We start from the raw sequence: 27854 nt of genomic DNA, 5'->3' as shown, positions 1-27854 counted from the left end.
CCCAGCACCGGGAGGTTGGGTTTTATTCTTGTCCCGGGGTTTCCCAGCCCGGCGGTGTCACCTGCTGGTGACAAGGATCCATGGGGAGGGGACGAGGGGCTGAAATGGGGCCGGGGGATCCCCGGGGGGGTCCCTGGGTCCAGCCAGGATGGGGAAAATCCAGCGGCCACGGCTGGCCTGGGGTCCGAGAGGCACCGGGTCAGGATGTTCCGTCCGTCTGGAAAAGGTTGGGAGTGTCTGGGGACACCCTGTCTGTGGCTGGGGACACCCTGTCTGTGGCTGGGGACACTGCTCATGGTTGGGGACACCCTGTCTATGGCTGGGGATACCCGGTTCATGGCTGGGGACACCCTGTTTGTGTCTGGGGACACCCTGTCCTTGGCTGAGGACACCCTTTGCTTGCCTGGGGACACCCTTTGCTTGCCTGGGGACACCCTGTCTGTGTCTGGGGACACTGCTCATGGTTTGGGACACCCTGTCTGTGGCTGGGGACACCCTGTCCTTGGCTGGGGACACCCTTTTCTTGCCTGGGGACACCCTGTCTATGGCTGGGGACACCCTGCCCTTGGCCAGGGACACTCTGCCATGGCTGGGGACATCCTGTCCTTGTCTGGGGACACCCTATTCTTGTCTGGGGACACACTCTCCTTGTCTGGGGACACCCTGTCCATGTCTGGATGGTGCCCATGGTTGGGGACACCCTGCCCTTGTCTGGGGACACCCTGTCTATGGCTGGGGACACCCTGCCAATGGCTGGGGACACCGGTCATGGCTGGGGAACACTCTGCCCTTATCTGGGGACACTCTGCCCAGGGTTGGGGACACTGCTCATGACTGGGGACAGACACCCTGTCCTTAGCTGGGGACACTCTATCTATGTCTGGGAACACCCTCTTTGTGGCTGGGGACACCCTGTCCTTGACTGGGGACACCCTGTCCATGGCTGGGGACACATTGTCTGTGTCTGGGGACATTCTCTCCGTGTCTAGGGACACCCTGTCCTTCTCTGGGGACACTCTGCCCTTGGCTCAGGTCACTGCTGATGTCTGGGGACACACTGTCTGTGTCTGGGGACATCCTGCCCATGGCTGGGGACACTGCTCATGATTGGGGACAGCGTGGGACACTCAGCTATGTCTGGGGACACCCTGTTCATGGCTGGGGACATTCTATCCATAGCTGAGGACATCCTGCCCCTGTCTGGTGACACCCTGTCTGTGTCTGGGGACACTGTGCCCATGTCTGGGGACAGCCTGCCTGTGGTTGGGGACATTCCATGGGGACAGGGGACATCCTGGGGGGCATTGCCACCCCTCTGTGCCATGGAGCCCCCCTGGCACGAGGCTGGGATGGGGATTTTGGGTCCCCTCATGGCTCTGTCCCTCCTGTCCCTGTGACAGTGACAGCCATGGCTGTGGTGGCACCACGGGGCCACCAGGCTGGGCCTGATCCCAGGATTCCTGGAAGGGACCCCCCAGAGCTCAGGGGACCCCAGGGCTGTCCCCAGTGATGTCCCCAGGGCTGTCCCCACCTGTGGCAGGTCCTGTTTGCTCCTCAGCTCCAGGGTGTCCTCGGCACGGGTCCAGCTCCGGAAATTCCTGATCCTGCCAGGGAGCACAGGGAGCTGCCACCACCCCGGGGTCCTTGTCACCGTGCCAGGGTCACTGCCCCACCACCCTGGGGTCCTTGTCACCGTGCCAGGGTCACTGCCCCACCACCCTGGGGTCCTTGTCACCACTCCAGGGTCACTGTCCCACCACCCTGGGGTCATTTTCACCGTGTCAGGGTCACTGTCCCACCATCCTAGGGTCCTTGTCACCACTCCAGGGTCACTGTCCCACCCTGGGGCCAGGGTCACTGTCCCACCACCCTGGGGTCCTTGTCACCATGCCAGGGTCACTGCCCCACCACCCTGGGGTCCTTGTCACCACTCCAGGGTCACTGTCCCATCACCCTGGGGTCATTGTCACTGTGCCAGGGTCACTGTCCCACCACCCTGGGGTCCTTGTCACCACTCCAGGGTCACTGCCCCACCACTCAGGTGTCCCTGTCCCTTGATTCTGGGGTCCTTGTGCCACCCTGGCGTCCCTGTCCCCCCATTCCAGGGTCCCTGTCCCCTGATCCAGTGGCCCCTGTGCCCCCCTGGGGTCCCTGTCCCCTGATCCCGTGGTTCCTGTCCCCTCGTCCCATGGTCCCTGTGCCACCCCGATGTCCCTGTCCCACCACCCAGGTGTCCCTGTCCCACCACCCAGGTGTCCCTGTCCCCCCACCCCGCCCCATCCAGGACGTCACCTGGGCCACACCTTCAGGGCCAGCAGGGCCACGGTGGCCATGGCCACGATGGCCACGAACAGCCCGGACAGGACACGGAAGGTCCTCAGGTGGCTCAGAGCTGGGGACAGAGATGGGGACAGTGCCAGTGGGACCCCCCAGACCTCGGGGTGCCCCAAGAGGGGTGAAGGGGACACCGGGGGGTGACAAAGTGGGGGACAGGCAGCATTTGGGGTAAGGACACACATGGGGGGGAAGTCACAGGTGGGGACAATTGCTGCTCCTGGCAGCCACCGTCCCCTGCCCTAAAGGCCACCCTGCCAGGGACAGATGTCCCCAAGAGAGCCACAAGTGCCACCCTCATATTTTGCTGTTTGACCCCATTCCATCTGCCAGTTCCTGGGATTTTTTTGGGATTTCCTCCGGCCCCACTCACCGTGCCACTGTCCCCTGTCCTAAAGGCCACCCTGCCAGGGACAGGTGTCCCCAGGAGAGCCACAAGTGCCACCCTCATATTTTGCCGTTTGACCCCATTCCACGTCCCAATTCCTGGGATTTTTTTGGGATTTCCTCCGGCCCCACTCACTGTGGACATCGAAGTCAGCGCTGGCCGTGGCGTTGCCCAGGGCGTTGGTGGCCACGCAGATGTAGCGTCCCCCGGCCGCTGTCCCCAGGGCCACCAGCTCCACACGCAGAGCGTTGTGCGAGGGGGTGGCCCGCACCCCCGGGGTGACAGCAGGGGACAGGCTGGTGGCCAGGAGGTGGCCGTGGTGCAGCAGGGCCAGCGAGGAGGGCGGGTGGCTCTGGGCCGTGCACAGCACGATGGCCCCGTGTCCGTTCTGGTTCTCCAGGAAGGTGCTCACCGACACGGCCCGGGGGGGGTCTGTGAGGGGACAGCGAGGGTGGCAGAGGGACACGGGGTGGCACAGCCTGGCCTGGCTGTCCAAAAGTGCTTCGAAGTGGCCCTGGATCTGTCCCATCCTGCTCATCCCGGTGCTGGGGGGTTCAAACCCTCTCCAGTCTTTGTCTTGCCACCCCAAGGCTGGAGAATCTTCCTGACTTGGAGCTTCTGGGCTCCAAATTTGATTTTTGGGGGGCAATCCTAAAAAGCCCCAAATCCCTTTCCCAAAAGCTTCCTAACGTGTCCCTCCTCCAGCCTGGATCGTCGTCTCATCCTCTGCTTTCACCTCCAGCAGGAGAGCGCCTCAGGTTGGAGCTTTTTGGCTCCAAATCTGATTTTTTGGGGGCAATCCTAAAAGAAAAACCCAGATCCCTTTCCCAAAACTTCCTAAAGCATCCCTCCTCCAGCCTGGATCATCATCTCATCCTCTGCTCCTACCTCCATCCGGAGAACCCCTCAGGTTGGAGCTTTTTGGCTCCAAATCCAACTTCTGAAGGACCAATCCTAAAAAAACCCCCAAATCCCCTTCCCAAAGCCACCAAGAGTTTCCCAACTCACCCCTTCTCCATCCTGGATCATCCCCACCCCATCCATCTCTGCTCTGGTGGCTTCCCACGTTCCTCAGCCCTCATTCCACACCCAACCAGAAAATTCCTCAGCTCTGGAACGTTTGGACCCCAAATCTGCCTTAAAAAATCCCCAAAATCCCCAAAGGGAGAGGAGCAGGGCACGAAGAGGAAGAGGAGGAAACTCTCCTTGCCCTTGCGGAGGCGACACGAGTGACAGGGGCTGGGGACACACGGCTTGGAGGCGCTGGGGACACTCACAGAGGACGCTGAGGCTCAGGGGGACAGAGGTGGCCGTGCCCCATGACCCGCTGGCCTGGCACTGGTACGAGCCGGCGTCGGCGCTGGACACGGGGCTGAGGACGAAGGTGCCGGACGGTCCCTCCCAGAGCCACCTCCCGTCGCGGTACCACGTGTAGTTGACACCATTGTCCCCCCAGGCGGTGGCCGAGCAGCTCATGGTGGCCTTGGAGCCCTCGGGGATCTCCTGCGAGGGCTCCACCGTCAGCGCGACCCCTGAGGAGCGACATTGGGGACTCCAGGAGTGCCCACCGGGACAAGCCCGCACCTTGGCCACTTGGCGGCTCGGGGACACCTCACCTGGCACCTGCAGGCGCAGGGACGCGGTGGCCGAGCCGCGGCTGTTGGTGGCCGAGCACAGGTAGAGCCCCGCGTCGCCCGGCTCCAGCGCCGCCATCCCCACCCGCAGCGACGTGGGGGTGGCGCGCACCTCGAAGCGGGGGTCCGAGGGGCCCAGGCTGGTGGCCAGGGGTGGGTGGCCCTGTCCCCTGCTCACGGCGATGGCCGGCGGGGGGACACCGTCGGCCGAGCACAGCAGCACCGCCTGCCGCCCGCCGCGCGGCTCCACCAGCGCCACGAAGCTGGGCTCCTGCGGGGCGTCTGCGGCGACAAGGACAGCGAGTGTCCCCCCACATCTCGCCGGGCCACAAGGAGGTCACCCCCGAGCGGGGGCTGCGCTGTCGCCGCGTGTCGCGGGGTGGCGACACACACCGGGCAGCGATGTCCCCGCGGGGGTGGCGCGTCCTGGTGTCCCCTCCCGCCCTCCCGGAGGTGTCGCCCCCCACTCACAGAGCACGGCGAGGGCCACGGGGGGGGCGCGGCGCCCCCGGCCCGCCCGGCAGCCGTAGAGCCCCGCGTCGGAGCGCTGGCCGCGGAGCGCCAGCGAGGGCTCGGGTCCCTCTGTCACCCACCGCCCGTTCTTGAACCACGTGTAGAGCGTCCCCGGCTGCGCCTGAGGGGCCTGGCACGTCAGAGTCACCTCCGTCCCCTCCGCCACCTCGGCCGAGGGTCGCACCAGCACCCTGGTGGCTGTGGGGAGCAGATTTCGGTCACCTTATCCCTTCAAAGCCTCCAGCCCCAAGCTGGTATCCCAAACTTCCAGCTCCTCCAAAACTGGGTACCTCAAAGCCTTCAACGCCCCCCGGCAGTGTCCCCAAGCCCTTGTGCCCCTCCTCACCTCGCACCCAGAGCGTGAGGGTCGCACCAGCACCCTGGTGGCTGCGGGGAGCGCATTTTGGTCACCTTTTCCCTTCGAAGCCCCCGGCCGCAAACTGGTGTCCCCAACTTCCAGCTCCTCCAAAATTGGGCACCCAAATGCTGCACCCTTCAATCTTGCACCCTTCAGAGCCCCCCTGGCAGTGTCCCCAAAACCTTTGTCCCCCTCCTCACCTCGCACCCGGAGCGTGAGGGACGCACCAGCACCCTGGTGGCTGCGGGGAGTGGATTTCAGTCACCTTATCCCTTCAAAGCCTCCAGCCCCAAATTGGTATCCCAAACTTCCAGCTCCTCCAAAACTGGGTACCTCAAAGCCTTCAACGCCCCCCTGGCAGTGTCCCCAAGCCCTTGTCCCCCTCCTCACCTCGCACCCAGAGCGTGAGGGTCGCACCAGCACCCTGGTGGCTGCGGGGAGCGCATTTTGGTCACCTTTTCCCTTCAAAGCCCCCAGCCCCAAATTGGTGTCCCCAACGTCCAGCTCCTTCAAAACTGGGTACCCCAAATCCTGCACCCTTCAGAGCCCCCCTGGCAGTGTCCCCAAACCTTTGTCCCCCTCCTCACCTTGCACCCGGAGCGTGAGGGACGCGCGGGTGTCACCGAGGGCGCTCCGTGCCTGGCACTCGTATTCACCCTCATCCTCCTCGGAGGCCTCCCGGAATTCCAAGCGCAGCGCGTTGGGAGAGGGGGACACGCGGATGCTCTGCCGGGGGCTGTCACCTCCCCTGGGCGGGCTGGAGGCCACCGGGTGTCCCCCCCTGAGCAGGGTGAGCTGGGCCGGGGGGTGGCTGTCCACAGCGCACAGCAGGATGGTGGCCGTCCCCTGGCTGCTCTCCACGAAGGATTGCAGCCTCATGTTCCTCGGGGGGTCTGTGAGATAGGAAAAATGCGGAGAACGGGATAATTGTGGAATTGGTTGGGTTGGGAAAGCCCTCTGAGCTCATCGAGTCCAGGTGTCCCCTCAGGCCACTGCTGAGTGTGTCCCCAAGTGCCACATCCCAAGGATGGAATTCCACTGCCGCACTTTCCAGGAGGGAAAATTCCAAAATTCCCAATATCCAACCAAAATTTCCAAAACAAATGAAAATTCCCAATATCCAATCAAAACCTCCCCTGGCACAGCTTTGGGTCATGTCCCTTTGTCCTGTCCCTGTTCTTGACCCCCCGGCTGTCCCCTCCTGTTGAGTTGTGCAGAGCCACAATGTCCCCATTTGTCCAACCCTTCTGTCAAACTTTAAAACTTTGACAAATCCATTTCCCCCACCCCCGATCCCCCTTTTCTCCAGGCTAAGTCCCCCTTCCCTGCTCCCTCAGCTTTTCCTGCTGCTCCAACCTCTTCATGCCAGGGATTCCCCATGCTCCAGAGCCTCCGTCCCACACTCATCAGGAAGATTTATAAATTAACACCATCTTTTTCTCATAAAAAAGAGGAAAAAATTTCTCACGTTCCAACTTGCAACAACATTTTGTTCCTTATTTTTTTTTTTTTTAGCAAAATCTGGTTTTAATTTTCCCAGTCAGGGATAAAAATAATGTCCTAAATCCAGCATTAAAGACAAGGATTTTCCTGCTGGGTTTGGTGTGGAGCATGAGGAAACTTGGAGAAGGTTTTGGGGTCTGTGGGCAGTTCTGGGGTGTAAAGCTTGGCTTAATTATCCTCTGGAATACATTTATTGAGCCCCCCCTAATTAATTAATCCACCTAAATTAAACCAGGCCTTACTGCCCCATCTCTCCAGCCATGGGAACCGACCGAGGGGTGACACCAAGGGACACCAAGTGACACGAAGGTGCCTGGGGGACTCACAGAGCACGTTGAGGGTGACAGGGGTGGCACTGTGGTTCCGGGCTGGGGTCTGCACGGAGCAGTGGTAGGAGCCGGCGTCAGAGGCGGTGACCGCAGGGAAGGTGAGGTTGTGGGAAGAGCCGGTGCCCAGCCACACCTGGTTCCGGTACCAGGTGTAGCTCAGCACGTCCTGGTCCCCTCCTGCCACCACACAGGTGAGGGTGGCACTGCCCCCTTCCCGCACGTCTGGGGACGGCCAGATCCAGACCCGGGCGGCTGCACGGGAGAGGAGAAAAAACGGTGATCCCTCAGTTTACAGGAAAAAGTGGTGATCCCTCAATTTCCAGGAAAAATTATGATCCCTCACTTTGCAGGAAAAATTGGTGGTCCCTCAATTTCCAGGAAAAAGTGGGGATTCCTCACTTCCAGGAAAAATTGGTGATCCCTCACTTTGCAGGAAAAAGTGGGGATCCCTCAATTCCAGGAAAAAGTGGTGATCCCTCAATTTGCAGAAAAAAGTGGTGATCCCTCACTTGCAGGAAAAAATGGTGATCCCTCCCCTCAATTTCCAGAAAAAAGTGGTGATCTCTCACTTCCAGGAAAAAATGGTGGTCCTTCACTTCTGGGAAAAAGTGGGGATCCCTCAATTTCCAGAATGGGAAAAAGAGTTCCAGGGCAGTAAAAAGAGGTAACGGCCATCACAACCCACAGGTGACACCATTCCTGTGGTGTTCCCATGGATTTGTTTGGGATGCTCCATCCCTGGAAGTGTCCAAGGTCAGGTTGGACGGGGCTTGGAGCAGCCTGGGATGGTAGAAGGTGTCCCTGTCTATGGCAGGGGTGGGGTTTACGGGATTTAAGGTCTCTCCCAACCCAAACCATTCCATGATTCCATGATTCCCAGGGTGATGGCAGCAGGGCAGTGCCATGAATGGACACAGCAAAGTCAGCCCTTGGAATCACATCCAAGCAGAGCCCTGTCCCTTTGCCACATGCCCAGGACACCTGCAGCTCTCTGAGAATACCTCCATCCCCATAAACACAGATTTTCCCCCTTTTTCCCCGTTTTCATCCTGTCCATCCTATTCCAGCTGCTCTCCACACTCCCTCCCCCATTCCCATCCCTTCACTTCATCACCATAACCCAAATCCTGCCATTCCATCTGCTGCCTGCAGCTCTCCATCTCCTTCTCATCTCCTTCTCATCCCATTCCCATTCCCATTCCCATTCCCATTCCCATTCCCATTCCCATTCCCATTCCCATTCCCATTCCATGGATCCCATCCTATCCCATGGATCCCTTCCCATCCCACCCCATGGATCCCATCCCATGGATCCCGTTCTATCCCATCCCATCCCATCCCCTGGATCCCATCCCATCCCCTGGATCCCATCCCATCCCATCCCATCCCATCCCATGGATCCCATCTCATGGATCCCACCCTATGGATCCCATCTCATGGATCCCATCAAATCTCATGGATCCCATCTCATGGATCCCATGCCATGCCATGCCATGCCATGCCATCCCATCCCAAGGATCCCATCCCATGGATCCCATTCCATCCCATCCCATGGATCCCACTGATCCCATCTCATGGATCCCATGGATCCCATTCCCAGTGCCTCACCACCTCCGGAGAAGTTCCCGCTGGCACTGGCATTGCCATGGGCGTTGGTGGCCACGCACCAGTACTCGCCCTCGTCCTGCAGCAGCACGGGGTGGATGCGGACACGCAGCACGTTGGTGGCTGAGGTGACACCGAGCCGCGGCTGGGGGACAGGTGGTGACAGCGCTGTGGAGGCCACCAGGGCCCCGTTCTTGAAGAGGGCCAGCTGTGCCGGTGGGGAGCTGTCCACGGAGCACTCCAGGATCCCGCGCTGGCCCCACGGGGGCTCCAGGAAGGTGCTGAGCACCGGCGCCCGCGGGGGGTCTGCCCGGGAGGGGGGGAGAGACCTCAGGATGCACCCAGGGACCCCCGGAATCCAGCGAGGGGGCCAGCGTCCAACAGGGGGGCATCGGCGCCATTCCAGTGGCATCATCCCATCGGTGCCAGTCCAGTGGTGCCATCCCCTTGGCACCATCACATTGGCACCATTCCATCTCAGCATGATTCCAATGGTGCCATTCCAGTGGCACCGTTCCAGTGGTACCATCCCATCTCAGCACCATTCCAGTGGTGCGATCCTTCTGGCACCATCGCAAGGGTATCATTCCAGTGGTATCATCCCATCCCATCAGCACCATCCCATTGATACTATTCCACTGGTACCATCCCCATCCCCATCCCATCCCATCCCATCCCATCCCCATCCCCATCCCCATCCCCATCCCCATCCCCATCCCCATCCCCATCCCCATCCCCATCCCCATCCCCATCCCCATCCCCATCCCCATCCCCATCCCCATCCTATCTCATTTTATCTCATTCTGTCTCATCCCAGTTCCATCCCATCCCATCCCATCCCATCCCATCCCATCCCATCCCATCCCATCCCATCCCATCCCATCCCATCCCATCCCATCCCATCCCATCCCATCCCATTCTATCCCATTGCATTTCCTCGCCATCTCATTTTATCCCACCCCATTTCATCCGAATTCCATCTCATCCCAAATCATCCCAATTCCTCCCATCCCAATTCTGTTCCATCCATCCGTCCATCCATCCATCCATCCATCCATCCATCCATCCATCCATCCATCCATCCCATCCCATCCCATCCCATCCCATCCCATCCCATCCCATCCCATCCCATCCCAGGCAGGTCCCACTCACAGCAGACACTCAGGGTGACAGCAGGGGACATGCTGGTCCCCGCGGAGCTCCGGGCCCGGCAGTGGTAGAGCCCGGTGGCAGCGCTGGTGACATGGGACAGCACGAGGACACTGTCAGGACCCTCCTGCAGCCACTTGCTGTCCTTGTACCAGGAGTAGACGGTGTCACCCGGTGGCTCTCCGGCCACCTGGCACAGCAGGGACACGTTGTCACCTTCCAGCACCTCCGAGGATGGTGAGATCAGGACGTGGATGGCTGGAGCAGGGACAGTGCCAGCTCAGAGGGGACAGGGCAGAGCTCGGCACTGCCGGTGTCCCCTCGTCACTTCCATAACCTGTGGGGTGCGATATTCCCACTCTGTCCAAGGATTTGGGACAGCTCCGATATTGGTGCTATTGGTGCTCCCTGTCCCCTTAGGGTGTCCCCAGCTCCTCCTGGAGATGCCCAGGGCTGAGGTGGTGGAATACAGGCAGGGGGTGGCACTGGGAGGGATCTGGTGGCACTGGGAGAGATCTGATGGCACTGGGAGAGCAGACACATGGTCATTACCATGGGATGGGCCGCTCTGGTCCCTGGGAGGGATCTGGTGGCACTGGGAGGATCTGGTGGCACTGGGGGGGGTCTGGTGGCACTGGGAGTGCAGACATGAGGTCACTCCCATGGGATGAGTCACTCTGGTGGCACTGGGGGGGATCTGGTGGCACTGGGAGGGATCTGGTGGCACTGGGAGTGCACACACATGGTCATTCCCATGGGATGAGCCACTCTGGTCCCTGGGAGGGATCTGGTGGCACTGGGAGGATCTGGTGGCACTGGGGGGGATCTGGTGGCACTGGGAGTGCAGACATGAGGTCACTCCCATGGGATGAGTCACTCTGGTGGCACTGGGGGGGATCTGGTGGCACTGGGAGGGATCTGGTGGCACTGGGAGTGCACACACATGGTCATTCCCATGGATTGAGCCACTCTGGTCCCTGGGAGGGATCTGGTGGCACTGGGAGCACAGACACGTGGTCATTCCCTTGGGATGAGCCACTCCAGCCCCCAAATCCCGGGCTTCCCACCTTGCACGCGCAGGTACAGCCGTCGCTCCACGGAGCCGTGCGCATTGGTGGCCGTGCACCGGTAGCTGCCGTCATCTGCCGGTGTCACCTCCCGGATCTCCACCCGCAGCGAGTTGGGGACAGCGGAGACGGTGACCCGTGGGCTGCTCCCACCGGCGCTGGTGGCCACCAGCTCCTGGTCACGGAGCAGGGCCAGCTGGGCTGGGGGGTTGCTGGCCACGGAGCACTGGAAGATGGCCAGGGAGCCTTGCTCAGCCTCCAGGAACGCCGTCAGGAGAGGGTCCCGAGGGGGGTCTGCAAGGGGGAATGGGATGAGAGGCTGGGAATCACATCAGGAAAGGGGTCCTGGGGAGGGGTCACTGCTCTGGGAGTCTGGGAAAGGGTGGGAAAGGAGGGAAAGGGGAAAGGGGAAAAGGGGAAAGGGGAAAGGGAAGAAGGGAAAGGGGAAATGGGAAAGGAAAAAGGGGAAAGGGGAAAAGGGGAAAGGGGAAAGGGAAGAAGGGAAAGGGGAAATGGGAAAGGAAAAAGGGGAAAGGGGAAAGGGGAAAGGGGAAAGGGAAATTGGAAAAGGGAAAGGGAAGAGGGGAAAGGGGAAATGGGAAAAGGAAAGAGGAAATGGGGAAATGAAGGAGAAGGGGAAAGGAAGGAGAAGGGGAAAGGGGAAGGGGGAAGGGGGAAAGGGAGAAAAGGGGAAAGGGAAAAGGGGAAAGGGAAAAGGGGAAAAGGGAAAGGGGAAAAAGAGAGAAAGGGGAAAAGGGAAAGGGGTAAAGGGGAAAGAGAAAAGGGGGAAAAGGGGAAAAGGGAAAGAGGTAAAAGGGGAAAGGGAAAAAGGAAAGGGGAAAGGGGAAAGGGAAAAGAGAAAGGGGAAAGGGGAAAGGGAGAGGGAAAGGGGAAACAGAAGGGGATGGTGAAGGGAAAGAAAACAGAAATGGGAAAGGAAAAGGAAAAGTGAAATTGAAAGGAAAAGGAGAAAAGGGGAAGAGAATGGGAAGTGAAAAGGGAAACAGAAGGGAAAGGGAAAGGGAAAGGGAAAGGGAAAGGGAAAGGGAAAGGGAAAGGGAAAGGGAAAGGGAAAGGGAAAGGGAAAGGGAAAGGGAAAGGGAAAGGGAAAGGGAAAGGGAAAGGGAAAGGGAAAGGGAAAGGGAAAGGGACGCACACAGCACATCCAGGAGGATGTCGGGAGAGCTCCGGCTGCCGCTCGCGGTGCTGGCCTGGCACCGGTAGAGCCCCGTGTCCCTGCTGACCACCGGCTGCAGCACCAGCGAGGTGGCCGAGCCCGTGGAGATCTGCTGCCCGTTGTGGTACCAGGTGATGTTGGGGACAGCTGTGGAGCCGCTGCTCAGGTGGCAGGTGAGGGTGGCATTGTCACCCTCCAGCACACGGGGGGATGGGTACACGGTGACATTGGCAGCTGTGGACAGGAGGAAACAGAGTCTGGTGTCAGCAATGGGGTGACAATCCCCCAAAGCCACCAAGGGACAGCGCGGGCAAATTCCAGCTGATCCCACAGTGCCATGGTGGGGACAGCTCTGAGCCTGGCAGTGCCACCAGCCCAGGGACATCCCTTGGCCACGTTTTGCTCAGTACAGAGCCAGGGAACCCCCACCAGGGGCTGGAATGTCATGGGGGAGACACCATGTCTGAATTTCATGGACATGTGACATTTCCATATGGTGTTTCCATGTCTGGATTTCATGGACATGTGACATTTCCATGTGGTGTTTCCATGTCTGGATTTCATGGACATGTAACATTTCCATGTCTGGATTCATGGACACATGACATTTCCATGTGGCATTCCCAGGTCTGGATTTCATGGACATGTGGCATTTCCATGTGGTGTTTCCATGTCTGGATTTCATGGACATGTGACATTTCCATGTGGCATTTCCATGTCTGGATTTCATGGACATGTGACATTTCCATGTGGTGTTTCCATGTCTGGATTTCATGGACATGTGAAATTTTCATGTCTGGATTTCATGGACATGTGGCATTTCCATGTGGCATTTCCATGTCTGGATTTCATGGACATGTGACATTTCCATGTGGTGTTTCCATGTCTGGATTTCATGGACATGTGAAATTTTCATGTCTGGATTTCATGGACATGTGGCATTTCCATGTGGCATTTCCATGTCTGGATTTCATGGACATGTGACATTTCCATGTGGTGTTTCCATGTCTGGATTTCATGGACATGTGAAATTTTCATGTCTGGATTTCATGGACATGTGGCATTTCCATGTGGCATTTCCATGTCTGGATTTCATGGACATGTGACATTTCCATGTGGTGTTTCCATGTCTGGATTTCATGGACATGTGAAATTTTCATGTCTGGATTTCATGGACATGTGGCATTTCCATGTGACATTTCCGTGTCTGGATTTCATGGACATGTGACATTTCCATATGGTGTTTCCATGTCTGGATTTCATGGACATGTGACATTTCCATGTGGTGTTTCCATGTCTGGATTTCATGGACATGTAACATTTCCATGTCTGGATTCATGGACACATGACATTTCCATGTGGCATTCCCAGGTCTGGATTTCATGGACATGTGGCATTTCCATGTGGTGTTTCCATGTCTGGATTTCATGGACATGTGAAATTTTCATGTCTGGATTTCATGGACATGTGGCATTTCCATGTGGCATTTCCATGTCTGGATTTCATGGACATGTGACATTTCCATGTGGTGTTTCCATGTCTGGATTTCATGGACATGTGACATTTTCATGTCTGGATTTCATGGACATGTGGCATTTCCATGTGGCATTTCCATGTCTGGATTTCATGGACATGTGACATTTCCATGTGGTGTTTCCATGTCTGGATTTCATGGACATGTGAAATTTTCATGTCTGGATTTCATGGACATGTGGCATTTCCATGTGACATTTCCGTGTCTGGATTTCATGGACATGTGACATTTCCATGTTTGGGTTTTATGGACATGTGATGTTTCCATGTGGCATTTCCATGTGTGGATTTCACAGACACATGACATTTCCATGTGGCATTTCCATGTGGCATATCCATGTCTGGATTTCATGGACATGTGACATTTCCACGCGACATTTCTGCCCCTCCTGCCACCATCTCCTGATCTTGCCTCCTTCCCCAGCATTCCCTTTCCACGCTCCCCTCCCTCAGAACATTCCCAGATGCCACAATGTCCCCTGTCCCCACTCACTGTCAGCCTTGAAATCCACAGTGGCGCTGGCGCTTCCTTGGGAATTCCCAGCCTGGCACAGGTAAATCCCCTCATCCTCCACCACCACATCCCGGATTTCCACCCTCAGGCTGTTGTAGGACCTGGTGACGTGGACCCTGGGGCTGGTGGCTTGGGGACAGCCCTGGGTGCAGGCGATGGCATCGTCCCCTCTCCGGAGGGTGAGGTTGGACTCGGGGTCGCTCTCCACGGAGCACTGGATGATGCCCAGGCGCCCGCCCTGGCTCTGCAGGAACGAGCTCAGCACCGGCTGCCTCGGGGGGTCTGTGGGGGAAAACGGATCCATGAGGTCAGGAAAACTCCCAGAATCCAAGGGGTTGATGCTTCCAGCACTGCCTGATCATCCAGGCTGGATGGAGTTTGGAATAAACTGGGATAATGGGAGGTGTCTCTGCCAAGGGGAGAGGGGTTGGAATGAGAAGATCTTTGAGGTCCCTCCCAACCCAATCCAGACACAAAACACCACTGGATCCATTTGGAAAACCCTCAGAATCCAAGGGATTGATGCTCCCAGTGCTGCCTGAGAAACTCTTGGACATCCAGGTTGGACCTGGTCTAGTGGGAGGCGCCCATGCCCATGGCAGAGGGGTCAGAATGAGATGAGTTTTGAGGTCCCCCAGGCCAAAACCATTCATGGTTCTACAATCATTAAAATTCTTGGGAAGGTGGGAATTCTCCAGATTCCTCCCCCCCAGAACTCCCAGATTTACCCACCAAAGGGAATTTTTCACCCTCCCCACATTCCTGCCCCAAGAGCTCCTTGGCTGTGGCTGGTGGGGATGGAGGGAACCTCAGGGTGGGACCATCCCCGCCCAACCACAGTACCCTTTGGAATTCCCACGGGACACTCACAGAGCACTCGGAGCGGGACAGCCTCCGACGTGTCGCTGCCGTTCCTGCTCCGGACCTGGCACTGGAAGGCGCCGGCGTCGTCCCCGCGGACGGATGGGAATTCCAAGGTCGGGAAGGAGCTCTCCTGGAGCCTCCGGCCGTTCCTGTACCAGGTGTAGAGCGGCTTCTCCTCCATGTCCCCTGTCCCCACGCAGGTCAGGGTGACCGCGGTCCCCTCTGTCACCTCTGCCGAGGGCTGGATCAGGAGCCCTGCAGCTGAAGTGGGAGAAGGATTTCAGGGAAGGAGGGAAATCCTTCCTGTGGATCCATCCAGCTTCAATTCCCTGTTGGCCTTCCCTGAGTCCCCTCCCTCATCATGGGTCTTTGGGAGGTGACATTCCCTGGCACAGCCCAATGGGGCCTTTCTTGACCCTTTCCCGCTTTTTCCAAGTGCCAGCTTCATCCTGGTGACTTTTTCCCAGGACAGACCCTGTCCCCTCTTCCCGCTAGCTGGGCCGTGTCTGGCTCCCAGCTTCCCACTGGGACACCCAAATCCAGGTTTGGTTTCTCTGGAATTGGGCCTTTAGGTCTTTTTTTGGGGTTTTTTGTAGATCCTAAAGGATGTTCCTCTTGGACATGGGTTTGAGGAATTTTTCTCTCCTTCTGCTACCTCTGTCACCCCAAATTACCCAGACTTGGGGGTCAGGGGACAGCGACGGGTGGGGATGGATGAGGCAGAAACATTTGGATAAATTTACTGATTTTTGGCATTTTGGGAAACAAAACCCAGGAGCCCATCCAGCTCCAGAAGCAGCTCTGACCCTGCTGAGGAGGGGACACCACAGAGCCCCCAGGACACCGATGTCCGCTAGTGCCACCACAGTGGTCCCCCAACCTCTGTGAACTGCGTGTCTCCCCAGTTTTGGGGGTCCACCGTCACCCCAAACCCAGGAGCAGCCGTGTCACCGCAGGACTCACCGCGGGTCACCAGGACCTTGGTGGCACTGGCGTTACCATGGACATTGCTGGCGGTGCAGCCGTACTTCCCGCTATCCTGGGGTCCTGCATCCCGGATTTCCAGCCGCAGGGAATTGCGGGAGGCAGTGACACCGAGCCGCTGGCCCAGGGCCACCTGTGCCCCGCTGGTGGCCAGCACGGTGCCATCGCGGTTGATGGCCAGGGTGGCTGGAGGGTGGCTGTCCACGGTGCAGCGGACGATGACCAGCCGGCCACCCTGGGTCTCCTGGAAGAGCGTGAGGGTGGGAATTCGGGGTGGATCTGTGGGATGGGAGAGGATGCTGAGGTTGGGGTGTCCTCGTGGTGTGGTCAAAAGGAAAAAATCCCAAAAGCGGTTTGAGTTGGAGGGGACATTAAATCCCAGCTGGTCCCACGGGCAGGGACACCTTTGACTAGCCCGGGTGGCTCCAAGCTCCATCCAACCTAGCCTTGGGCACTTCTAGGGATGGGAAGTGTCCCCCTGCCCAACCTGGATGTCACAATCTGCTTGTGCCATGTGTCACCAGGTCGGATTTACCCCAAAATTGTCACAACCAACCCATGGCTGGGTTATTTCCCCCCTGAAAACCTCCTGAGCTGTTCTTATCCCGCTGGATTCTCCATGAAAAACCTCCCCAGTTTACAGAATGGAGGGATTAGTGGGAGATGCTGCTATGGAGACGTCCCAGATGTCACTTAATGTCACCTTCACACCTGCCTCATGGCCAAAATTTGTTGTATTCCCATAAAATTCACTCAGCAGGGCTGACCCTTCTCATCTACCCCTGAGGCGTTCAGGAAGAGATTTTGCCATGAATTTTTTGGGGGGATTTCCTGGATTTTGTGGGGTTTGCACAGCCCCACGTGGCAGGAGCTGGCGGCACTCACACGTCACGCTGAGGCTGATGGCCTGGGCCGTGTCACTGCCCTGGCTGTTGGTCACTTGGCAGGAGTAGTAGCCGGCGTCACCGGCGGCCACCGCGGGGAAGAGGAGGGTGTGGGCTGGGCCCTCCTTGAGCCACGCGCTGTTCTTGAACCAGGTGTAGGTCAGCTCCTCGGGGTGTCCCTCCCGCCCGGGGACATCGCACGACAAGGTGGTGGCCGTCCCCTCGAGCACCTCGGCCGCAGGGCTGGCTGAGATCTCTGCAGCTGAAGGAGAAGGGACACGTTCAGAATGGTCCCTGGGACAGGAAAACAGATCCCCCATCCCAAGTCCCCCATTCCAGAGCCTGGGAGAAGATGGAAGCCCCAACAACAGAGTTGGGGGACATTTGGGTTTGTCCCCTGCCACCAGCTGGAGACACCTGGCTTTAGAGCAAAGCCCCAAGGGCCAAACTCAGGGGGGGTGGAGAAGGGTCTTTCACCTCTCAGGGTGGGCTCAGGGGGGTTTTGGGGGTGACACAGGGACCCATCTGGGGAGAGATGATCCCTGTGGGATTCCAGCTCAGGCAGGGAAGGATGGGATTTGTCTTTGACGAGGGATCTGGTGGGAAGAGGAGACTTCCCTTTCCTGTGGGGGTGGAATTCCCAGAGAAGCTGTGGCTGCTCCTGGATCCCTGGAAGTGCCCCAGGCCAGGCAGAACATGGCCTGGATCCACCTGGGATAGCGGGAAGTGCCCCTGCCCATGGCAGGGGTGGGAATGATCGCTAAGGTCCCTTCCCACCACGGCTCTGGATCTCCACAAGCTCCCAACCCCTTCCCAGCTCTGCATCCTGTCCCAGGCTGGAAATCCCTCCCTTTTCTGGGGTCACCAAGAGATGGGACACAAGTGTGGCACAATGGGGCCACCACCCTCCTCCTGCATGGACACCCCAATTCCCGGACCTCCAGCAGCACCGGCCACCTCCATCCCATCCGTGCCACCCCAATGTGGGACCCTCAGGATGTCCCACCCTGGCAGAGCTCCCGTGGCACTTACAGAACACGCGGAGGGTGACAGGAGGTGACACCCCGGTGCCCAGGGCATTCTGGGCCTTGCAGTGATACCGCCCGTGGTCCTTACGGCGCACCCCATGCAGGGCCAGCACCCGCTCGGTGCCCACGGCCACCCCGTCCTTGTACCAGTGGTACCCTGAGACCGGGGGGTGGCTGCTGCCAACCTCGCAGCTCAGGGTCACCGTGTCACCCACGACGATGTTCCCCGAGGAAGGGCTCAGCGAGACCTGCGTGTCCTTGGGGGCGTCTGCGGGGGACACAGAGGGGCGTGGTGGGCACAGGGCGCTGTCACCACCATGGGGAGGTGCGTGGCAGGAGGTGGCACCTAAAGGACAGATATGGCCAAGGAGCAGGAAAGGGAGGGAGAAGCAGGAGGAAAATGCTGCAGGGAAGGAGGGGGTGGCAGAAGGGGGATGTGGCCGTGGTGGCAGTGACAGAGGTGTCCCCTGTCCCCACCGCACGTACGCCTGACCCGCAGCACCACCTCCGTGCTCGCCCTCTTGGATCCGTCGGACACCACACAGAGCAGCTTCTTGGAATGGTCCTTCCAGGTGAAGGAGCTGGTCAGGGTCACCTGGTGGCTGACCCCGCTGGTGTCCAGCTGGACGTGGCTGGACACCTCGGACACCTGGGGGTCGTAGCCCTCCCAGTGCAGGGCGGTGTCACCTCCGGGACAGAAGTAGGGCGTGGAGCACTCCAAGGTGGACCTTTGTCCCTCGGTCTGCTCCTCGCTGCTGGTGACACTGGGAAGCTCCAGATCGTCTGGTATGGAGAGCAGAAGGCAGGATGACCTCATGGAATGGGGCAAGAAGGGAATTTTTGGGGAGTTTCGGTGTTTTACCCACCTGAGATGCTCAGGGTCACATCCTGCGATGCCGACCAGCGGTCGCCGTGGATGATCTCGAAGCGGAACCTGTAGAGGCCACTGTCCCCTGGTGTCACCCCCCGCAGCAGCAGGGTGCAATTCCGGGCCATGGGGTCCCCCAGGAGCTGGGCACGACCCCCAAAACGGGAATCCACATCCTGGGGGGCGGCGGAGTGGAACACAACCGTCCGCTGGCCGTCATAGTCCTTGTACCAGATGGCCACGATGCCACCGGAGGTTGTCACATCCGCGGGGTAGCTGAAGGTGCAGGGAACAACCAGGCAGGACCCTCCACTGGCCCGCAGGGACTCGGGGTAGGAGACCCCCCAGGAGCCGAGGGCTGTGTCAGGGAAAATCGGATCAGGGAGCCAGAAGTGTCCCCATTTCCCCCAGGACACGTTGGGGACACGTCACCTGTGCTAGATGGGGAAGGTGGGAAAGGAGGTGGGATTTGGGATAAACCCCTCCAAGAGGAGGTTTTGGGGTGGAGGAGAGGGAGATAACCAGGAAAAGCTGAATCTTTTGGGCCTAAATAATGTAGAAAAAGGGGAAAGAGACGTCCTGGGGTCCCAAATTTATTTCCTCACCCTGGCGCCTTGTCCTTGCTCCCATGGCCTGGCTGTCCCCTTGTCACCCCATCTCTGCTTGTCTGGAGTGTGGGATCACGGTAAATCCCCCCAGGAGCAGCCTTGGGGTCCCCCAGATTCCTGCCTGGCTCCTACTCCCACCCACTGGGCCAATCCCAGCTTCCAGTCCCACGGGGACAATCCCCAGGGTGTCATTGTCCCCATACCTGGTGGGACGAGGCTGGCGAGGAGCACAAGGCAGCGGGGCAGGCGCATGGTGGCACCGCCAGGGGACATGGGGGACACGGGGTCACAGCGGCACAGGGGACCCTGGGGACAAGAGGAGGTGGCTGAGGACCCTGGAATGGGTGGGATGGATCCCTGTGGGATAAATCCCACTGGAATCAGGAGGGAAAACAAAGAGGAAGGGAAAAGGGAAGGAAGGAAGGAAGGAAGGAAGGAAGGAAGGAAGGAAGGAAGGAAGGAAGGAAGGAAGGAAGGAAGGAAGGAAGGAAGGAAGGAAGGAAGGAAGGAAGGAAGGAAGGAAGGAAGGAAGGAAGGAAGGAAGGAAGGAAGGAAGGAAGGAAGGAAGGAAGGAAGGAAGGAAGGAAGGAAGGAAGGAAGGAAGGAAGGAAGGAAGGAAGGAAGGAAGGAAGGAAGGAAGGAAGGAAGGAAGGAAGGAAGGAAGGAAGGAAGGAAGGAAGGAAGGAAGGAAGGAAGGAAGGAAGGAAGGAAGGAAGGAAGGAAGGAAGGAAGGAAGGAAGACTAAAGAAAAAGGAAAAAGGGAAAGAAAAAGAAAAAGAAAAATAAAGAAAAAAATGAACAAAGGAATAAAAAAGGCAAGAGGAAAAGAGGAAGAAAAAGAAGAAGAAAAAGAGGAAGAAAAAGAAGAAGAAGAAAAAGAAACCAAGAAAAAGAAGAAAAAGAAGAAGAAAAAGAAACCAAGAAAAGGAAAAGAAGAGGAATACAAAAAATAAACAGAGGAATATTTAAAACATCTTTGCAGCTCCAGACGAACTCCTGACATTCCTTTCGGTTTCACCCCTCATCGTTCTGTGACAAACCAGAATAATTTCCCCCTCAGCTTTTTCCCAACATCCCGGAAATCAGCGATCGGATTGCTGCGAGCTCCGATCCTCCTCTGAGCTCTCCTGGGTCTCTCCCTGAGGAACGAGGCCTCTCCCAGCCCCCCTCTCCGGCCTTTCCCTCTCCACCGTTCCCTCCTTCTCCAATACCTCCTTTTCCCACATCTGTATCCAATTTCCTCGCCGCTCCTTGGATTTCGGGCTGGATTTCCCGCTCTGGAGAGCTTTACTTGGGATTTTTTCCAGACTATGAGCACAGAGAATGGCTGGGGTGGCCCCTGGGTGTCGATGCTTGGAGGGGGGGACAATGTGAGGCCACAAATTGTCACGGGATTTGTGCCGGAAGAGGAAGGAAGAGCCGGGATCCAGCCCCCAACTGGTGCTGGTGCCAAGTTTCGTTTCTTCTCCCGGGTTTCTCCCAGTTTCGATTCCTGAGGGCCTCAGGGGGATCCCTCAGGATGGGGTCGGTGGCCCGTGGCAGGGCCCGGCTGCTCGGAATTTCAAAGGTTGGAAAGATTTCTAGGAAAATGCTTTTGGTGTGGGCCTTGGGGCAACCTGGGGTGGGGAAGGTGTCCCTGGTGTCCCCAAATGGGATTTAAGGAATGGGTTGGGATGGGAGGGGCGGAAATCTCATTTCATTTCCATGGGCAGGGGCATCTCCTGCTGTCCCAGGTGGCTCCAAACCCTGTCCAACCTGGCCTTGGATGCTTCCAGGAATGGGGCAGCCACAGCAAATCTGAGAATTCCATTCCAGAACCATCCGACCCTCAGAGGGAGGAATTTTTTCCCAGTCTCCCACCTATCCCTGCAGTTCAAAAGTTGCTTTTTGGCACAGGAATGAGCTCAGAGAGGGGACATTCCCCGTGTGGGACCCTTCAGCTCCACCACATCCCAAAACCCAGAGAAACAGGGACCACGGGGTGGTGGGACACCATTCCTTGGGATAAGGGATGGATGTGACCCCCTCCAAGTCTGGATCTGATTCCTGGAGTTCCAGGCACTTCCCTGGCTCCTGGCAGGAGATGGACAAGGCTCCCAAAGGGATCCTCCACGAGCCACCCCCACCCCTCATACCTGTCCCCAGAATTCCCATCCTTTGCCATCCCATGATGTTACCTGGTGGTGGCAGTGGCTCTGGCAGTGCCACCTCCGGAGCGGTGGCATCAGGAAGTCGCCTGTCCCCGCGCTCAGGGACGTCCCTTTATCAGCTGTGGGAGGAGGGTGAGGAGCCCCAAACCGCAGCACTTCCCTCTTTGGAGTCCCTGCTCTGATTTTGGGAAGTGGCGACCGCGGCAGCCTTTCCCTAATTCCACGTATTTGGGGCCAGGGTGGGTTTGGAGCGCTCCAAGGTTTTTGGGTTTAGGGTCCTGCTGGTGGGGCTGGGGCAGGGCTGGTGTTGTTCCCTGTGGGAACGGTTTGAGATTTGTGCTGATAGCTCGGGAACGTTTTTGTTGTGTCTTGGATGGGATCAAGGGCGGCTCTGCCCTCACCCTGCTGGGAAGGGGTTGGGATTGCAATTGGAACTGGGGAGGCATGACTGGGAAAATTGATCCCAACTGATCCAGGAATATCCCACATCATGTGGCTTCAGGATAAACTGGGAAAGAAGGAAAGGGGAATGTTGGAAGTGATGGTGTTTGTCCTCCTGGGCCACCAAAATGGATCCTGGTTGTCCTGAGAATGCTGAATGCTCCAAGGGCTGGAGCACCTCAGCCCTGAGAGAGCTGGGAATGTTCACCCGGAGAAGGGAAAATTCCAGGGAATTCTCAGAGTCCCTGGAGGGGCTCCAGGAGAGCTGCAGAGGGACTGGGGACAAGGCCTGCAGGGACAGGAGCCAGGGAATGGCTCCCACTGGGAAAGGGGAGATTGGGCTGGGATCTTGGCAAGGAATTGCTGGCTGGGAGGGTGGGCAGGGGCTGGGCTGGAATTGCCAGATTTGCTGTGGCTGCCCCTGGATCCCTGGCAGTGCCCAAGGCCAGGCTGGATATTGGGCTTGGATCCACCTGCGGTGGTGGAAGATGCCCTCAAAGGCAGGAGAGGGCTCTGCCATTGGAAATTCCCAAAGGAATTCTCAGCTGGGCACTGCAGTTCTGGGGATGTAGAGGCTGATCCAGAGCCAACCTGTGCCACCTGCAGTAAGGACACCCGGGCTGGTGGCACTGGTGGCACTGGTGGCACAGGGCGAGGCTGGCCTCCTGTGGTGACCACTCGGGGTCAATGCCCGACCTTGTGCCCTGGCAGTGTGGGAAAGTGACCTCGGCCCCTCCCGGCCGTGCCAGTGGGTGCTGAGTCAGCAGGGACATGCCCATGGCCCCCAGTGCCCCCACGGCCCCCGGTGCCCCCCCGGCTGTGCCACCCACTGGGAAACGGTGCCAGACCCCACTGGGATGGTACCGAAGTGGGGCTGTGCCAGGCCTGGGGGATCCTGGATTTGGGAGCTGTGCCAGGCCTGGGGGATCCTGGATTTGGGAGCTGTGCCAGGCCTGGGGGATCCTGGATTTGGGAGCTGTGCCAGGCCTGGGGGATCCTGGATCTGGGAGCTGTGCCAGCGCTGGTGGGCTCTTGGATTGGGGAGCTGTGCCAGTCCCAGTGGATTATTGGATTTGGGAGCTGTGCCAATCCTGGTAGATTATTGGATTTGGGAGTTGTGCCAGTGCCAGTGGGCTCTTGGATTTGGGAGCTGTGTGAATCTGGGTGGGCTTTTGGATAAGGGAAACCTGCCAGGCCTGTGGGATGTTGGATTTAGGAACTGTGCCAATGCTAGTGGGCTCCTGGATTTGGGATCTGTGCCAATCCTGGTGGGCTCTTGGTATGTGGGGTCTGTGGGCTTCTGGATTTGGGAGCTGTGCCAGTCTGGGTGGGCTCCTGGATTTGGAAGCTGTGCCAACCCCAGCAGGCTCCTGGATTTGAGAGCTGTGCCAGTCCCAGTAGGATCCTGGATTTGGGAGCTCTGCCAGTCCCGGTGAGCTCTTGGTGTGTGGGGTTTGTGCCAGTCCTGGTGGGCTTCTGGATATAGGAGCTGTGCCAGGCCTGGTGACTTTTGGAATTGGGAGCTGTGCCAATCCTGGTGGGCTCCTGGATTTGGGAGCTGTTCCAACACCGGTGGATTATTGGATTTGGGAGCTGTTCCAACACCGGTGGATTATTGGATTTGGGAGCTGTTCCAACACTGGGGGATTATTGGATTTGGGAGCTGTGCCAGTCCTGGTGGGCTCCTGGATTTGGGAATGTGCCAATCCTGGTGGGCTGTCACAACTGGGATCTGTGCCAGGAGCACCACACACTTTCCCGGCACTGGCACAGCTCCATGTGATCTGTGCCAGGGCCGTGCCCGCCCGGAGCAGCCGCCCAGCCCCGGGCAGGAAAGGCTGGGGCAGCCTGACCCAGCTCCAGCCCTGCTCTGCCCACGCTTCCGCAGCCTCCGTTTCCCTTCCCCTTCCTCCTGCAGTGCCGTGCCCGCTGTGCTCTGGCACCGTCAGGACTGGGAGTGCCCTCCCTCGAGCTCTGGGTGATGCCAGCTCCGGATGGGATCCCTGGATCTGCTGGTATTCCCGTGGCGGGCAGCAGGATCCAGAAAGGGCAAGGCCCATCCCAGTCCCTTTCCTGGGATACCTGCACCCTTTTCCAGGACATCCAGGAGCCTCATCCCGTGCCAGGGTTGCCAGCCCACTTTGTGCCAGCTCCACAGAAGCTCGGGACCTTCTGGAGGTCTCCAGTGCCAGGCTGTGCACAGCCCCATCCAGTTCCTCTTTCCAGGCCCAGGGTGGGACCAGCAGGAAAAGGGAAGCTGAAATTAATGGAATATCAGGGAGATTCAGGAAAAAGTTGCAAAGGGATGGAAAAATCCCTGAGTGTGTCCTGGAGAGGGAGGCAGGGATGGCTGTGCCATAGCCTGGGGATCGGCTTCCTCCTGGGAGTGGGAATCCTCCGGGGAATGAGAACCTTCCTGGGGACCAGGATCCTTCTGGGAATGAGCAAATTCCTGGGGACGAACGTCCTTCTAGGATGAGAATCTTCCTGGGAACAAGGATCCTGCTGGGAAGGAGAACCTTCTTGGGAATGAGAACTTTCCAGGGCACTAGGATCCATCTGGGAATGAGAACCTTCCAGGGCACCAGGATCTTTCTGACAATGAGAACCTTCCTGGCAATGAAGGTTTTCCTGGGAATGAGAACCTTCTAGGGGACCAACATCCTGCTGGGACCAGCATCCACCTGGGAATGGGAACCTTAATGGGAATGAGAACTTTCCCTGGGGACCAACACCCTCCTGGTTCCAGCATTTTCCTGGGACCAACATTTTCCTGGGAATGAGAACTTTCCTGGAGACCAACATCCTGCTGGGACCAGAATCCACCTGGGAATGAGAACTTTCCTAAGGACCACCATTCTTCTGGGACCAGCATTTTCCTGGGAATGGGAACCTTAATGGGAATGAGAATTTTCCCTGGGAAACAACACCCTCCTGGTTCCAGCATTTTCCTGGGACCAACATTTTCCTGGGAATGAGAACTTTCTTGGAGACCAACATCCTGCCGGGATCAGCACTTTCCTGGGAATGAGAACCTTCCTGGGAGTGACAATCTTCCTGGGGACCACCATTCTTCTGGGACCAACACCCTCCTGGTTGCAGCATTTTCCTGGGAATGGGAACCTTAATGGAAATGAGAACTTTCCCTGGGAAGCAACACCCTCCTGGTTCCAGTATTTTCCTGGGACCAGTATTTTCCTGGGAATGAGAACTTTCCTGGAGACCACCATTCTTCTGGGACCAGCATTTTCCTGGGAATGAGAACCTTCCTGGGAGTGAGAACTCTCCTGGGGACCACCATTCTCCAGAGACCAGCATTTTCATAGGACCAGCCTTTTCCTAGGACCAGCATTTTCCCTGGGAATGAGAACTTTCCTGGGAATGAGAACTTTCCTGGAGACCAACGTCCTCCTGGTTCCAGCACCTTCCTGGGACAAAGCCCCCCCATTGCCCCACAGTGTCCTGGCCGTGGTTCGGGGCACCCACCCCGCGTGTCCCGCTCTCATTCCCGGGCCGGGTGGAGCGCGGTCCGCGGGGGCTGCGGCTCGTTCCGTGCCCGGCAGGAATGCGGGATGGCCGGCAGGAATGCGGGATGGCCGGCAGGAATGCGGGATGGGCGGCGCCGCAGAGATAACCGGGAATTCTGCTGTGGGAGAGGAAAACACTGATGGGAAGAGTGGGAATAAATCACTCGTCCTGTGGCGGGTGCTGGCCGTGCCAGGGATCCCAAATCCAGCGCAAAATTCCCCATTCCCAGGAAAATCTCTCCTTTTCCATTTCCCAACACGGCCGTGGAGGGGGTGGAGGAAGAGGAGGCAGCGCTGTGGGATGAAGCCGATTTCCCTCCAGCCCCTCCCGCATTCCTCCCTTCCCTTTCCTGCCGTGAAAAGTTGAAGGAAAAGGACAAACCAAATAAATCTGGGCTCGGCGGGGACACCGCGGTGACACCCGCGTCACCGTCCCGGCGCTGGCACCTGAGTCAACACAGACTGGTTTTCTTTGGCTGAGGGGACTGGGAAGCGCCGTGGGGTTCCAAACCGAGGGAAGAGCTTGGGAATCCCGGCTGCTGGGACATTCCCGAGGTCCCCACTGAGGCTTCTCAGCCCCGCACAGATGCTGGGGACGCCCCACCCCGAGCACATCTGGATTCCCTCCGGCTGGAATGCGCGGGGGTTCCGAAGGGGAGGGTGGCAGGTACGGAATTGTCCCCTCCCCGCCCTGCCAAGGGTCACCCAGGCCTGGGAACGCGGCTCCAGGCAGCGCCAGGGAAATGTTTGCTTTGGCACGGGGGTGGCGGTGAGGCCCCCGCTGAGGCTGGGAGGCTCCCGGCTCCCCTCGGCTCCTCCCGGATCCCGCTGGGCTCCTCTGGCTGCCCCAAATCCCTCAATTCCCTCCCAGTCCTCCCAGTTACCCCCTCCCTGCCCTCCCAGTTCATCCTGGTCGTGCTGGTTTCTGCTCTCCCCCCACCAGCTCGCCGTGACCCCAATCCCTCCCAGTTCCCCCAGTCCTCCCAGTTCCCCCGTCCCCTCTTGCTCTCTCTGGTTCCCCCCAGCTACCCCCAGTCCTTCCCAGTACTCCCAGTTCATCCTGGTCACGCTGGTTTCTGCTCTCCCCTCGCAGCTTGCCCTGATCCCAGTTCCCCCAGATCCCCCAGTTCCCCCAGTTCCCCATCTCTTCCTGGTCTCTCTGGTCCCTCCCAGCTCCCCTCAATCCCACTCCAGTACTCCCAGTTAACCCCAGTTCCTCCCCCAGTTCCCCCCAAGTCATCCCAGTTTGCCCTGGCCCTGCTGCCTCCTCCTGCTCCCCTCGGCTCTTCCCAGCTCCCCCCAGTCCCTCCCAGTTACCCTGGTCATGCTGGTTTCTGCTCTCCTCTCCCCCAGCTCGCCCTGACCCCAATCCCTCCCGGTTCTCCCAGTACTCCCAGTTCCCTGACCCCTCCTGCTCTCTCTGCTTCCCCCTCACTCCCCTCAATCCCACTCCAGTACTCCCAGTTAACCCCGGCTCCCCCAGTTCCTCTCCCGATCCCCACCGGTCATCCCAGTTTGCCCTGGCCCTGCTGCCTCCTCTGGCTCTTCCCAGCTCCCCCCAGTCCCTCCCAGTCCTCCCAGTTCCCTGTGGTTGCTGCTCTCCCTGTCTCTCCCCAGTCCTGCTGAGCTCCCCCCAAATTTCCCCCAGTTTCCCAATCTCCCTCCCCTCAACCCTCCCAGTCCTCCCAGTCCCCCTGGCCCTGCTGCTCCCCCCAACTCCTCCCAATCCCTCCCAGTTTGGGCTTCCCAAATCCAGAGTGGGATCCCGTGGAAGGGGGTGGGAGCCCGTGGTGTGACCCCTCCCCATCCCAGGGCAGTCCCAGTCCCCCCAGTGTCACCTCGTGTCCCCAAATCTGCCCTGGGGGTGACTCTCAGCCCCACAGTGTGGGGAGAGAGGAGGGGAGCCCCCAGCCAGGGGGGTTTGGGGTCCCTGGGATGGGATGGGATGGGATGGGATGGGAGAAGGAGATCTCTCAAATCTGGGGGAGCACAAGTCCAACCCAGTGTCCTGGGGGTGTTTGGGACCCCCAAAATCTAGGTATTCACAACCCCCATATTTCATATTTCATGTTTCATATTTTCACCCTGGGAGTGTTTGGGGTCTTTCAAATCTGGGGGTTCACAGCCTCCAGCTCCAATTTCCACCCTGGGAGAGTTTGGGATCTTTCAAATCTGGGTATTCAAAACCCCCCCCAGCTCCTTATTCCACCCTGGGGATGTTTGGGATCTTTCAAGTCCAGGGGTTCCGCCCCGATTTCTACCCTTGGGATGTTTGGGACCACCAAAATCTGGGGGTTCACAAACTCCAACTCTAATTTACACCCTAGGCATATTTGGGATCTTTCAAATCCAGGGATTCACAACCCCCAGCTCCCTATTCCACCCTGAGAGTGTTT

The 27854-nt window shown here is 58.5% G+C and overlaps 1 protein-coding gene across 1 annotated transcript; it reads right to left on the bottom strand.

The window, feature by feature from the left end:
- Positions 1 to 77: 77 nt before the first annotated feature.
- SIGLEC1 (sialic acid binding Ig like lectin 1) lies at positions 78 to 26784 on the bottom strand. The gene is made up of 22 exons (XM_063158108.1): positions 26776 to 26784; positions 19544 to 19646; positions 18731 to 19090; positions 18351 to 18647; positions 17869 to 18132; positions 16838 to 17098; positions 15932 to 16231; positions 14975 to 15229; positions 14084 to 14386; positions 12037 to 12291; positions 10881 to 11174; positions 9817 to 10071; positions 8668 to 8970; positions 7057 to 7311; positions 5815 to 6120; positions 4828 to 5067; positions 4339 to 4638; positions 4000 to 4254; positions 2858 to 3154; positions 2293 to 2392; positions 1532 to 1604; positions 78 to 217 (listed from the first exon to the last, which is right to left on the bottom strand). Exons 1-22 carry the CDS (start codon positions 26782 to 26784, stop codon positions 200 to 202), a joined length of 5103 nt encoding a protein of 1700 aa, XP_063014178.1. The 3' UTR covers positions 78 to 199.
- Between the last annotated feature and the right edge of the window lie 1070 nt (positions 26785 to 27854).

The sequence above is a fragment of the Melospiza melodia genome, chromosome 5, assembly GCF_035770615.1.
Source record: "Melospiza melodia melodia isolate bMelMel2 chromosome 5, bMelMel2.pri, whole genome shotgun sequence".
Taxonomy (NCBI): Eukaryota; Metazoa; Chordata; class Aves; order Passeriformes; family Passerellidae; genus Melospiza; species Melospiza melodia.
Note: the sequence above shows the minus strand (reverse complement) of the source record. Positions and strands in the feature narration are given on the sequence as shown.